The sequence below is a fragment of the Podarcis cretensis genome (genome assembly GCF_951804945.1).
Source record: "Podarcis cretensis genome assembly, chromosome: 18".
Taxonomy (NCBI): Eukaryota; Metazoa; Chordata; class Lepidosauria; order Squamata; family Lacertidae; genus Podarcis; species Podarcis cretensis.
The window spans coordinates 12508910-12523541 of NC_137188.1; the positions used below are offsets into that span (position 1 = coordinate 12508910).

Genomic DNA, 14632 nt, shown 5'->3' on the forward strand with positions numbered 1-14632 from the left:
GCCCTTGGGAGATGGACCCCGGTGTCCGGGCTGAACGATGGGGGTGGAGACGCTCCTTCAGGGATACTGGGACATTTAGGGCTTTCAAGGTCAGCACCAACACTTTGAATTGTGCTCAGAAACGTCCTGGGAGCCAATGTAGGTCTTTCAGGACTGGTGTTATATGGTCTTGGTGGCCATTCCCAGTCCCCAGTCTAGCTGCCGCATTCTGGATTAGTTGTAGTTTCCGGGTCACCTTCAAAGGTAGCCCCATGTAGAACGCATGGCAGTAGTCCAAGCGAGAAACAACCAGAGCATGCACCACTCTGGCCAGACAGTGTGCGGGCAGGGAGGGTCTCATCCTGCATACCAGATGGAGCCGCCCTGGACACAGAGTTGACCTGCGCCTCCATGGATAGCCATGAGTCCAGAATGACTCTCAGGCTGCGCACCTGGTCCTTCAGGGGCACAGTGGCCCCATTCAGGACCAGGGAGTCCCCCACATCTGCCTGCCTCCTGTCCCCCAAAAACAGTCCTTCTGTCTTGTCAGGATTCAACCTCAACCCGTTAGCCGCCATCCATCCTCCAACCGCCTCCAGGCCCTCACACAGGACCTTCACTGGTTCTGATTTGAAAGAGAGGTAGTCTACCATGAAATACCCACTGCGGGTGGGGGGGTCACAAATGGGGATGCTGAGTTGAGCTGGCCGAGGTGCCCGTGTTCCCCAATCCCGCCCCGTTTTTTCTAAGTGGGGGGGTTCTCCACCGGCCGGCTCTTCTGAGGGCTCTGTTAACCAGCTTTGTGTCTCTTCTTTTGTTTTCCATCTTGTGTCCCCCCCCCCCCTAGTTAAATGGAGGTGGACAAGTGAAGGTTCCCGGGCATTACCTTCCCACCCAGATGTTGGCGCCGCCGCCCCCCCCGGGTCTGCCCCGCCTGGCAATCTCACCCGACACCAAACCCATCGCGACAACTTCCGAGGGAGGGACCACTTCGCCGACGTCTCCCAGTAAGCAAGCCTCAAAAATGCCCCCCCCCAAACCCAATCCCGACTCCTGCCCGCCCGCCCGCCCCCTCCCAAATGGCCCAGCAGCCATGCCCACCCATGCCCGATTCCGCCCACCTCCCCAAACCTCCAAATCCAGACATGCTCACAGACCGCAGTCTAGTGTTTTCATTTTTCAGAGAGGGGTGGGACTTGGAGCGTGGCAGTGTTTTTCATAGGAGGGGTTTTTTTTTTCAGGGGCGGAGGCGGCAGCAGTGAGGGAGACCTGGGTTCGAAACAGCGGCAGCCCTGACCTGCCAATGGGAAAGGGCTTGGGCAAAGGGCCGGTTTAAAATAAGGTTACCAGATTTTTTTTCAATGAATCCGGGGACACTTTTTAACTTCAATAGGAATGATAGGATTTTGTCTGGGGACTGATTTGTAAATCAGTCCCCGGGAAACGGGGACGTCTTGTAATCTTAGTTTAAAACACACCTGTTGAAATCAAAACAGTGTCCCTCCTGCTGGTTTGCAACTGAATAGTTTGTGGCGCTGTGGGTTAAACCACAGAGCCTAGGGCTTGCCGATCAGAAGGTTGGCGGTTCGAATCCCCGCAATGACGGGGTGAGCTCCCGTTGCTCTGTCCCTGCTCCTGCCCACCTAGCAGTTTGAAAGCATGTCATAGTGCAAGTAGATAAATAGGTACCGCTCCGGCGGGAAGGGAAACAGCGTTTCCGTGCGCTGCTCTGGTTCACCAGAAGCGGCTTAGTCCTGCTGGCCACATGACCCGGAAGCTGTACGCCGGCTCCTTCAGCCAATAAAGGGAGATGAGCGCCGCAACCCCAGAGTCGGTCACAACTGGAACTAATGGTCAGGGGTCCCTTTACCTTTACCTAGTTTGCACCTAAATAGAAGCTTTGTGGCTCGTCGATCCAAAACGTCCTCTTGCAGACTCAGATCTAGCCAAAGGAGCAGCTGTGTAACGAAGGACTTTCGTTTATTATTATTATTATTATTATTACCCCGCCCATCTGGCCGGGTTTCCTCAGCCACACTGGGCAGCTCCCAACAGAATATTAAAAACACCAAACATTAAAAACTTCCCTAAACAGGGCTGCTTTGAGGTGTCTTCTAAAAGTCAGAAAGCTGTTTATTTCCTTGACATCCGGCGGGAGGGCGCCACCACCAAGAAGGCCCTCTGCCTGGTTCCCTGTAACCTCGCTTCTCGCAGGGAGGGAATCGCCAGAAGGTTCTCGGAGCTGGACCTGCTAATATTTTAACCTGCTTACAGTGGTCTCTCATATAAATTATAAACTTTCCCCGTTCTTTTTCAAAGTCCTTGTCTTCTTGATTCCTGAGCTTCCTAGTTAATTTTGCCATTTTGGCATCGTCCATCAACTTGGTTTGCCATTCTTATCTGGCTGGGGTTATCTCTTATTTTTATCTCTGGGCTAATAGCATCCTTGCGGCCGGGAATTCTTCTTAAATACCTGGCAGGGACCCTTCAGATATTGCCAGACTCTCACCATCCCATCCCTATGCTGTCTGGAACTGATGAGAATTGGTGCACAATGACCCTGTTTAATGAATGTTTCTTATAGCTTAAAAAAAGAACACAGGTTTTCAACCTTTAACCCAAAAGCTTACACTGGAATGTAAAACAAAACTCACTCAGTTCCTCTGCCATGAGCTAGGAATCCCAACACCTTTTTACACAACCAGGCACTGTGATAAAGTCCCTTTTCATTTCCTTAAACAGCTGGAAACGATGGGAAACCACATAATAATTACCATATTTTTTTCTGTATAAGACTCACTTTTTCCCTCCTAAAAAGTAAGGGGAAATGTGTGTGCGTCTTATGGAGCGAAGGCAGGCTGCGCAGCTATCCCAGAAGCCAGAACAGCAAGAGGGATTGCTGCTTTCACTGCGCAGCGATCCCTCTTGCTGTTCTGGCTTCTGAGATTCAGAATATTTTTTTTCTTGTTCTCCTCCTCCAAAAACTAGGTGCGTCTTGTGGTCTGGTGCGTCTTATAGAACGAAAAATACGGTGTATGAATGATAATTTCAACCCTGCCCAACTGACCGGGTCGCCGAAGCTTCGCTGGGCGGCTTCCGATCTATATAAAAACAGAATAAAACTCAAGTGTTGGAAACTTCCCCACACAGGGCTGTTTTCAAAAAGTCAGATAGTTGTTTATCTCCTTGACATCTTGTGGGAGGAAGTTCCACAGGGCGGGCGCCACTACCGAGAAGGCCCTCCGCCTGGTTCCCTGCAACCTCGCTTCTCGCAGGGAGGGAACGGCCAGAAGGCCCTCGGGAGATGGACCCAGGTGTCCGGGGTGGAGACGCTCCTTCAGGGATACTGGGCCGTTTAGGGCTTTCAAGGTCAGCACCAACACTTCGAATTGTGCTCGGAAACGTCCCGGGTGCCAATGCAGGCAATGTTGTGTTTTGAGGCTGAGACACTGACCTAGATCTCTTTGCTTTGGACTGTGTGAATTCTAAGTTGCCATTTTGGGGAGCCAGGCAGTTAGAAGCTTGTAGTTTTCAAGACGAATTTTGGGTTCCTGAAATTCATTCCGGTTGTACAGATGAAATAATGGCGGGTAGAATTCTGCAGGGGGCGTTGCTAGTGTGGGAAATCAGGCAAGGTCTGAGGATCCCTTATTCTGGCACCCAGGAATATTCACTCGGTTGCAAAACGAGCCTGGCAAATTTTGAACTCTGCCTGGGGCCATTCACGACCTTTCATCCTGTCGCGCCACGCAGGGTCGTTGTGAGGATGGGACGAGGACCGCGAAACCACCTCAAGCTCTTTGAAAGATAGGGAGGCTACGGATGCAATAAAAAGGGGGGAATAAAATAAACTCGTAGATTGGGGCGCTTACGAGCCCAGCGGGCAGAGGGGGCAGCAGCAAATATTTCTGTTGTGCCCTCAGGGCAACCACAAGGGGAAGGAAGGAAGGAAGGAAGGAAGGAAGGAAGGAAGGAAGGAAGGAAGGAAAGAGGGAGGGAGGGAGGGAGGGAGGGAGGGAGGGAGGGAGGGAGGGAGGGAGGGAGGAAGGAAGGAAAAGTTTGTGGCATGCCCTCCACATTTTTGTCATTTTGTCGTTTTTCTCCCGCTGCTTTTATCTCTACTCCCGCCCACAATTTAATTTGACTGTTAATATATGTAAATATATTATAAATAGGCTTCCCTTCTTCTATAACGAGTTCGTCATTTCGCTCTCTTAATTTCGCCGCCGGCCTTGCCGTTTCAGCACAGTCCGTCGCTTTCGGCATTCTGCAGTCTCTTAAATGTGTTTGTGGGAAGGAGGTGGGTTGTTGTTTTTTGTTTTAACTGTTTGCTTGTGGTTTATACCTCGTATTTTGTCCTGTGAGCCTCTCTGAGATTTTGTGATGGGGGGGCATATAAACGGAAGGAAGGAAGGAAGGAAGGAAGGAAGGAAGGAAGGAAGGAAGGAAAAGATAGGAAGGAAGGAAGATTATTCCGGCTGGTTTCCCCACGAATGGTTAGGAATTGGTGGTCGGGGGTTTGTTTTGCGTTTCTTTTCTAAACCGTGCTGTGTTCCCCCTCCTTTCTTCCTCTCCCCCTCTCCTTCTTTCCCTTCCTCAGCCTACTCCGCCCCAGGCACACCCCCTGCGAACCGCTTCGTGGGACTAGGACGGGATCCTGGCAGCATCTATCAGGCACAGGTGAGTCCCCCTAACTCTTCCTCAGGGTCACGGCGATGGAAGAATTCCTCTTCTCGGACCAGGGTTGGGGGAGACCTGCGGACCTCCGAAGGTGACCGGACCCTTTGCTTTCTCTGTCCTCCCGCAGCCAGCTTGACCAGTAAGTGGTCAAGGATTGTGGGCAGGGACTTAGGAAGGGGGGATGGTCCGCCCCAGGTGCCACCATGGAGGGGGGTGACAAATGATCAAGGAACAATTACTGCCCTACTAGGGCGGTTCATAGGGACACGGGTGGGGCTGTGGGTTAAACCACAGAGCCTAGGACTTGCCGATCAGAAGGTCGGTGGTTCGAATCCCCGCAATGACGGGGTGAGCTCCCGTTGCTCGGTCCCTGCTCCTGCCAACCTAGCAGTTCAAAAGCACGTCAGAGTGCAAGTAGATAAATAGGTACCGCTCTGGCGGGAAGGGAAACGGCGTTTCCGTGCGCTGCTCTGGTTTGCCAGAAGCGGCTTAGTCCTGCTGGCCACACGACCTGGAAGCTGTACGCCGGCTCCCTCGGCCAATAAAGCGAGATGAGCGCTGCAACCCCAGAGTCGGCCACGACTGGACCTAACGGTCAGGGGTCCCTTTACCTTTAGGGCAGTTCATTAAAAAACTTTCTTTTTTAAATGCCTGCTCCAAAGGTCTTATTTTACTACACTAGGGATTATATAGCTCAGGCATAGGCAAACTCCGGCCCTCCAGGTGTTTGGGACTACAATTCCCATCATCCCTGACCGCTGGTCCTGTTAGCTAGGGATGATGGGAGTTGTAGTCCCAAACATCTGGAGGGCCGGAGTTTGCCTATGCCTGATATAGCTATTTGTCAACCGCGCCATTTCAGCAAATTCTTGTAGTTTGTTATGCCCATCCAGATTATTGTTGGGGCTTCTTCTTCCTTCCAGCCCTTTGCCACCAAAGGAAATTCCAACGAAATTATCAGGGGAAACTTTCTGGCAGTAAGAGCTATTCGGCCGTGGGATGGAAGTCTTTCTTGGAGATCTTTAAGCAGAGTTCGAATGGCCCTCTGTCAGGGATGCTTTCGCTGAGATTCCTGCATTGCAAAAGGGGTTGGGATGGATGACCGCTGAGGGTCCCTTTGCAACTCTACAGTCCTTTGATTCAGGCCAGATAGCTAACTTGCGATTCTGAGACATCCAAAGGGAGAAAAAGGGCAGCAAGATGTATGCCTTTTTGCAATCCCGTTTCGCATTCAGACACATTTTGGGTGTGTGCTTTCCCCTCAATTAATAATAATAATAATAATAGATTTTTATTTTACCCCGCCCTTCCCGGTTCAAACACCAGGCTCACAACAAATTTAAAACAATTGTAAAAGCAGCATAAAACACAGCATAAAAACATGAATAACGATAAAATTCAAAGCTCAGGAATCAATTTCGGGGAAACCCATCTAATAAGCATTAGATGATCCCCAGGGCTAGCTGGTTGAATTGGTCCTACTTGGGCCAGCGAGGGGGCCAGGGGAGAATTAGCTGTGGGGTCTCAGAGCGGGTGATCTTCATAAAAGGGAAGGGAAATAAAAGATTTGACACGTGTTTTGTTGGGTGAACGAAGAAGTGATCTGTGTGACCTTTTTCTCCCTCTGCAAAATCTTCTGCTTTCGTCAGGCAGGGAGACGGGGGTCAGATCCACTCGGTCGGCCCGCAAATCTCTCTTTTCACGCACGATTCTCCGTGCCACAGTTGCAATGTCCCAGAGGGCATATATGGGTCTGCGGGTGTGTTTTGTGTGGGGGGGGGGTTGCGGGGGGAATTGACTGCAGAGGAGAGGCAGTGCAGAGACTGCGGGTGGCTGGCTAGGAGAGGACGAGCGCGGAGGGGAAATCGCTCTCGCCAGCCGAGATCTGCTGAATCTGCAAAAAAAAAAAAAAAAAAAGAAGGAGGGGAGGGAAAACAGCTTGTTAGACGCAGTAGGAATTATGGCGCAGCCTCTCTCTCCATGCTCAAACACCTCCAGCCAAGATGGCTTGCAGGTCGTGGAATCGTAAAGCGATAAGGGAACCCCAGGGGTCATCCATTCCAACCCCCAGCAATTGTGGAACCTCAGCTAAAGCCAGGGCTGGATGAGGCCCTCAGCTCCTGAAAGGTCTTGGGGCCCTTTCTATGTCCAGCTGTCCTTTGCCAACAACAAATGGCCGCTGTTTTTTGTGTTGAATAAATGCTATATGGTAATTGATGGATTATGGTAAACGGCGTTTCCGTGCGCTGCTCTGGTTCTCCAGAAGCGGCTTAGTCCTGCTGGCCACATGACCCGGAAGCTGGACGCCGGCTCCCTCGGCCAGTAAAGCAAGATGAGCGCCGCAACCCCAGAGTCGGCCATGACTGGACCTAATGGTCAGGGGTCCCTTTACCTTTACCTTTAATTGATGGACCTAATAGGTATCTCAAGCCATTTGCACATGTGGCCGTGTGACCAGTCCATGCAGAATGTCGGCACCCTATATATAGAAAGGAGCAAACCAGTGATATTTTAGGGAGCAGGCTAGCAGGCGGGGCCCATGACTTATATCACAGGAGCCTACACAACACAAAACACTGTTGCTGCGTGTAGGTTTTATTTTATTTATTTTTTTATCTTATATTTTGGAAATGTACATCCAGTTTTTTCCCCTTTAAACTTTTTTGTGGCTCATTTTTTGGGGCCCTAAGCTGTAGCTTGTTTAGCTTATACTTAAATCCAGCACTGGTTCACAGCTTTTATTTTACAGTGGTGGTGCTGTGGGTTAAATCACAGAGCCTAGGACTTGCCGATCAGAAGGTCGGTAGTTCGAATCCTCGCAATGACGGGGTGAGCTCCCGTTGCTCGGTTCCTGCTCCTGCCAACCTAGCAGTTCGAATGCACGTCAAAGTGCAAGTAGATGAATAGGTACCGCTCCAGCGGGAAGGGAAACGGCATTTCCGTGCGCTGCTCTGGTTCGCCAGAAACGGCTCAGTCCTGCTGGCCACATGACCCGGAAGCTGTACGCTAGCTCCCTCGGCCAATAAAGCGAGATGAGCGCCGCAACCCCAGAGTCGGCCACGACTGGACCTAATGGTCAGGGGTCCCTTTACCTTTACCTTACCTTGGTTTACAACCATAATCCATTCTGGAGGTCCGTTTGCAAACCAAAACAGGTTGTAACCCAAGGCGCGCTTTGGCCACAATCCCCAAAGAAATGGGTTATTTAAGCTGAAATTCTCAGGAAAGCGAATGCTGCAACCTGTAGAGATGTAATTTGGTGGTGGTGGAACCCCCATCACTGCCGCTGGGGAATATATTGAGGACTAGCGACTTGATTTAAAAATAAAATTAAAAAATGCTGAGTTTCTGGGGAAAGCAGACAATAGGCTCAGTGCTAAATTTCTGCACCTGCTTCTTCCCATTGCAAACACATCCAGAGTGATCATCCATGGCCGGTTCTTGATTTTTTTAGGGGAAATGAAATTGTGGAGGTTTTCGGGGGAATTCTCCAACAGAAATAGTGATGGTCTAAGACATTTCCTGGTTCTTTTGGCAAAAACCCAGCCGCTTATACCTGCATTGCAGGGGGCTGAACCAGAATGACCCCCAATATCTCTTTGAAAACTATAATTCTATGTCTGGAATAGCTCTAGCTAGAAACAGAGTCAAAAAGGCTGTGCTGCCACCTGCTGGCTATTTGCAAAAACTACATGCAGGTGGCGCTGTGGGTTAACACCACAGAGCAGAGCCTAGGGCTTGCCGGTCAGAAGGTCAGCGGTTCGAATCCCCGCAATAACGAGGTGAGCTCCCGTTGCTTGGTCCCTGCTCCTGCCAGCCTAGCAGTTCGAAAGCACGTCAAAGTGCAAGTAGATAAATAGGTACCGCTCCGGCGGGAAGGTAAACGGCATTTCCGTGCGCTGCTCCAGTTCGCCAGAAGTGGTTTAGTCCTGCTGGCCACATGACCTGGAAGCTGTACGCCGGCTCCCTCAGCCAGTAAAGCGAGATGAGAGCCGCAACCCCAGAGTCGGCCACAACTGGACCTAATGGTCAGGGGTCCCTTTACCTTTACAACCCAGCAACCTATCATGAGTTTGGTTACTGCAGAATTTCCCAAACTTGGGTCTCCAGCTGTTTTTGGACTACAACCCCCATCATCCCTAGCTAGCGGGACCAGTGGTCAGGGATGATGGGAACTGTAGTCCTAAAACTGCTGGAGACCCACACTTGGAAAACCCTGGGTTACTGCATGGGGGACATGGGTGGCGATGTGGGTTAAACCACATAGCCTGGGGCTTGCTGATCAGAAGGTTGGCAATTCGAATCCCCGCAGTGACGGGGTGAGCTCCCATTGCTCAGTCCCTGCTCCAGCCCACCTAGCAGTTCAAAAGCACGTCAACGTGCAAGTAGATAAATAGGTACCGCTCTGGCGGGAAGGTAAACGGCATTTCTGTGCGCTGCTCTGGTTCGCCAGAAGTGGCTTAGTCATGCTGGCCACATGACCCGGAAGCTGTACGCCGGCTCCCTCGGCCAATAAAGCGAGATGAGCACCGCAACCCCAGAGTTGGCCACGACTGGACCTAATGGTCAGGGGTCCCTTTACCTTTAATAGGCAAACCTTACTTTGCAGATGACCTCCAAAGTATCTGGCTAGCACTTTTGTTAGGTTATATTTGTGATAAATGTTGAAAATCAATAAAAAATAATGTGGTTTTTTTGGGAAAAAATAATTTTCTCTTCTTTCCCCTTTCTCTTTCTCTCACCTCTTGTCCTCCAGTCCTGGTATTTAGGTTAACCGCAGCTTTCATTTGGACCTTCATCTTTCTCACCCCCCCTCACCCCCCCTCCCGGGCTTTGGGCTATCCTCCGAGGAGAACGATTCACCCCACTCCCGACCCCCCGGCTCAAAACCTTGATGGCAGCGCGGAGATTGGGGCAACGACAGACTTGGCTTTGGGAGTCCTTGGCGCCGCGGGGAGAAGGTCCAAACTTTTGCAAAATGTTTTTAAAAAACGAACGAAGCGAAGACTCGCCTGCCCAGCCCGCAACCCCGTCTGACAAGTCTTGGGGGGCCAGAAACAAACACTACTTTGGATAGAGGACGTATCGCGCCTCACGGCCACCCCGCCGGTTCCGTTCTCAAAAGGGATGTTATATGCAAAATGTTCCTGATCATTTTTCTCCCCTTGGGAGTGAGGGGTGGAAAAGAGAGAGACTAGAGAAAGGGGGGGCGTAATTCCTGGCCTGCTGCCGCCCCCTCCAGCACCTTCCCACCCCCCACCCCGCTCCCCTTTTGTACACCGCCTTCCTTCTCCGGAGAAGACGACGGATCTCCGCGGCGCGTCGAGACAGCGGAGGTAGCAAAACCCCTCTCCCGCGAGGGAGAAAAGCTGGACACCTTTTATGCTGCGTCTGTGGCCCCCATCCCTCCCCCCCCCCTACAAAATAACCTGCGTTTTGCTTCCCCATGGGGGGGGGGTCGGGGTCCCGCCCATGGCACCCACCGCATGACAGGGTGTTGGCAAGATTTCTTCGGCGGAGGAAGAACGGAGCGCGATTCCGCAACTGCTCTCTTTCCGCCCAGCAAGCGGGATGTGCGTAAAAGCGAGTTCGAAAGGGGGTGGGACGGGTGGGGAGGGGGCGCAAAAGACAGGGTTGGTCTGGCAAAAGGGGCTGTCGGTTGGGGGGGGGGGTTAGACCCGAGCCGCGTCCATGCAGGCGGAGCCCAAATGCCGCACGCACAAAAAACCCCACAACCCTTTGGAAACTTGAAGGGTTGGTGCGGCAAGTCTTTTTCCAACGCCGGGCAGGGGGTTGGATACGGCCGTACGCTGTGTTTAAACAGCACCCCACCCCATTTTCCCGCACGGTACCAGAGCTCTGTCTCGAACCCTTGCCTTAAAGTTGGACGTGAGGCCGAGAGAATGGGTTCCCTGCCCGGCCAGCGCAGAGAATTGCGCACCTGCTCTCTTTACGCGGAGCGGGTTTGCGGCCGGGGTGAGGGTCCGCGTCTCCCCTCTTGCCTCCACCTTTGCCCACCCGCCCGGCAAAACCCCTTAGGAGTGAGGTTTGGGAAAGGGTTTGCGTACATTTGAGGACTGCGTCTGTGGTTGGGAGGGCGAAGGGGTCTTGCAGGGGGATGTGAGCGAGCTGGTGGCCTCCCCCCTCCCCGTTCTCCCTGCAAAACGCCCCCCCCCCCGGCCCTTGTGTACAAAGAGCTATGCATGTTATAGTTAAACCAGCTATGTCAGGGGGGGTGGCGTGTGTGGCGGCAAGGCCGGGGGTGGGACTGCTAATACGGATTGCACATTATTATTGTTGTAGGAAATGCACTTTGAAAAGGAGAAAGGAAGGTGGGGGCGGGAGGGGGAGTTCATGGGAGGGGGGGACGAGGCGAAGAAGGCCGTCTCCCCCATAGTGCTTTTTTGTTATCCTTTGAGGGGGGGGCTGTCAAGAGGAGACCACCAGGGAGGCACAGAACGGGGCCTTATCGGAGCGAGTCTTTCAGGACAAAATAGCTAAATCCAGCAGACGGGTGGGGAGGTGATACCTTATCCCACAGGTGCCCCCTCCCTCTAGGACTCAATTTATCCTTTTCCTCCCCACTCCTGCCCCCCCCCCCGCAAGCCCCAGACGGTGGAGCCCAGAAGCCATCTCTGACTGGTCCAAGTGCCTACATTTTAACGCGCCAGTCCTCCTCGCCGGGTTACGGAGAAAGCGGCGACAACCGCGGGCGCAGGGCCCGATCCGGGCCGAGCTGAACTTGTAGTGCTCCAAGAGAGCATCATTTCAAATAACGCCTCACGCCCCAACCACCACCCTCTTTTCCTAGCGAACACCAAAGCTTTCAAACACCACAGACCTGATCTCCTCCCGTCGTTCGCAGAATCGTAGAATTGCTTAGCTGGGAGCGGGTCGCCCCCTTTCCCCCAGGGTCTCTGAGTCCAACGCAGACATTGCAACGGAAGCATCCACGACAGAGGGCCGTGCAAGAGTCCGTGCGGCGCTGCTGATGCCAGATTTTTCTGCAAAGTCTGGGGAGCACTGCCTTCTCTTCAGACGGGTCCTTCCTCTTCAGCGAAAGCGGAGATCCTTCGAAACAAGCCCGGAGAGTTTCCCTCTGTGTGTTCAAAAGCGATCGATCCTGCAAGGAGGGACGTGTGAGGTGCAGAGGGCATTGCAGCCCTCATCCAGCAGCGATCCGTCCAAGCAGACCAGTTGGAACGACCACATGGCGCACCGAGAAAGGAGAAGTTTTGGAAGCTGCGAACCGCAGTCCCTAGTCGTCGGGAGTTTGGAACCCAGCGCCATCTGCAAGGCCGCATTGTCCCTGCCTGCCCTCTTCAAATTATAGTTTCCACCGTTCGTTGGGGGAGAAGCCATGGCGGTTGTCCCAAGTGGTACAAAAGAGGTGGATGTTTTTGCTCTCTAGATGTGTCAGGAAGAACCCAGATGGCATTTTGATCCAGAATCTCTTGCAGCTTTCCACCGCCAGCCCCAGAGATGAAATCCATCCTTGGGTGAGTTTCTCTCCAACATACCCACCAGGCTGGTTTTCAAACCCCCAGAAGTCTCGAATCTGTTCCTGTCTCCTAGCTGAAATGTGAGGGGAGTTGTTTCTGGTTTTTATATGTTTGGGTTTTGTTTTTGTTTTTTTTACCCAAACCGGTTTGTGGCGCACCCGATCTCCTTTGCCCAGGAGTCTCTGAGCCTTCAGATGTACAAAAAGAAGAAGAGTTGTGAGATTTTGAGAAAAGGCACGGACTTCTCCGGCGCAGCTCCTTCGGTCAAAACAGCAGCGGTTTTTGGGGACCTTTGACCTGGTCTTGCGCGATTCCCAGAAGGACTTTTCCCTGTTCCCGAGGGTCTTCTGTCTTCAGCCCAGTTTCACGGCCGGAAAGATTGGGGCGGCAGTGCCTGTCGCCCCTCTGAATGATGCTTCCAACGACGACGTCGCTCGCGACTTATCCTCAGGGGCTGTGGCTTCTCTGCCCACCTGGGGCTTGCGTTTGCATATGCAAAAACCCACCTGACCCCTCCTGACCCCTCCACTCCCTCCTCCGAGGCCAAGGGGGGAGGGGGAGACACTTTGCTAGGTAGCCCCAAGGCCTTCCCCTCCGATGGGCAGCGTTTGGCGGAAAGGGAGGGTGGTTCCCAGCGACTCTTGTTTACATCTCTGCACCTTTATATAGCGAGAAATGTTGACGCCAGGTTTAGCCAGTAGTGGGTGGGAGCGCCCCACAACCCCGTCCCGTCCCCCCGGAAAAAACCCCCACAAAAAACCATGGGCTTTCTCCAAGCTGAAATTAAACCACAAAGCTGGTTACCTCCCCATGGGGGTCATTATTATTTTTTAAAACGGAAATCATAAAGCGTATATTTGCAATTGGTGGAGGCGTTTCCAGAAGGAACCGAGAGAGATTTTTTAAAACCCTTTCCCACTATAGACTGCATGGTGCTTTCGGAACAGGAACTCATGTGCCCTAGCTCAACCCATCAGCTGGCTGAGAATGTGTGCATGGCAAGAATACATAAGCCCCGCCCCCTTCTCGCCTCCCCCCCAAACTTGGCTCCGCCTCTCCGATGAGGAACAAAATGGGGGGGTGGGAGAAGAAACCCACCACTCCCTCCCCGCCTCGCCCCCCCTCCCTGCCCGAATTTGCACGAGAGAAAAAAATGAAAAAACGAGGAAAAAAAACAAGAGAAAGATGTTTTATACCACATAATGTGCCTTGCCTTCTACAGAAAAGAAAAATGTATTAACTTTAATGAGATTTAATGCACAGATCTGTTTGCATGCTTTTAATGCGTGTATGGGGTAGGGGGAGGTATGCAGGGTGGGTGGGGGGGAATTATTGCCTTTTTAAAAAAATAAAATCAGCATTACGGACGGGGTCGCGCGAGGGCAAATTGCAATGGAGGAAGTGAAGTGAGGGTTTTCGGTTGTTTTTTTTAAAATTCTTTTTGTGTTGATCCTGAAGTTTCTGAAAGTGGCTGCCGGGTGGCCGAGATGGCTCTGGGGGGTTCGGTGTTCTGGGCTTGTGCAAAAATGTGGGGCATGTTTCGCTCACACGGGTTTGAATTGGCGTGGGTGCTTCTTCTCCCGCACACAAACGCTCCTTTGTCCCTATAGAGGGTTACCCCACCCCATAAATGCCCCTGGATGGAAGGAGAGGGCCAGAGAGGGTCACACGCGCCCAACCCCATCTCTTCGACTCAACAGGTTTGGCGGTTTTGTGCCATTCCCGCAACCCGCCTGGCCTGTTTAAGCGGAGGCAAATGTGGCGTCGACAAGCGGACCGCTCTCGAACCGTTTTTGGCCCTCGCGGGCCACACAGTCCCCTCTTAACTCCTGGGATCATCGAGTCAAAAGGGACCCCACGAGGTCATCCAGCCCAGCCCACCGTAGTGCGGGACTCGAATCCACAACCCCGAGATTCGACGTCTCGCGCTCTGCCGGCGGAGCTCGTTTTGGGCGCTTGTAGCATGTATAGAGCTCTGCTCAGACTCCTTTGATTGCCAGCAGTCCTTTTTTTGGGGGGGGGGTCGTCACACATTTCAAAGCGATTGATTTCTCAGAGGCGGTTAAAGTACCTTTTTGCTGGGAGTCATCACCAAGGCAGCGTCCAGCGTGTCTTTTAAAAAAGCAAACGAACCCCAAGACATGAGAGGCTGTTAGCTGTTTCCCCTTAAGTCCTGTTTGCACTGGCTCGGCCTCAACAAATCATAGTATTGTACAGTTGGAAAGGGGACATCAAAGGTCATGTATTCCAGCCCCCTGCAAGGCAGGGATCACAGCTAATAATAATAGTAATAATAATAATAATAATAATTTTATTATTTGCACGCTCCCCCATCTGGCTGGGTTGCCCCAGCCCCTTGAAACAAAATATTAAAAACACTATAAAATGTCAAAAACTTTCCAGGCCATGCAACTTCGATTAAAAAACCCTACAAGGAAGAAGAGTCCTTTCTGAGGCAGTTCTGCTGTCTT

General features: G+C 52.2%; 1 protein-coding gene across 4 annotated transcripts in view; it reads left to right on the forward strand.

The window, feature by feature from the left end:
- NFIC (nuclear factor I C) overlaps positions 1 to 10249 on the forward strand; it is a 96842-nt gene extending 86593 nt beyond the window's left edge. For 3 of the 4 annotated variants that reach the window (XM_079960733.1, XM_079960731.1, XM_079960732.1), the window contains exons 9-11: positions 827 to 986; positions 4580 to 4659; positions 9416 to 10249. In XM_079960733.1, coding sequence (XP_079816859.1) covers positions 827 to 986; positions 4580 to 4659; positions 9416 to 9433 — 258 coding nt within the window. In that variant the 3' untranslated portion in view covers positions 9434 to 10249. The remainder of the gene's footprint in view (positions 1 to 826; positions 987 to 4579; positions 4660 to 9415) is intronic. The other variant, XM_079960734.1, reaches the window with a different exon arrangement.
- The last annotated feature ends 4383 nt before the right edge of the window (positions 10250 to 14632 follow it).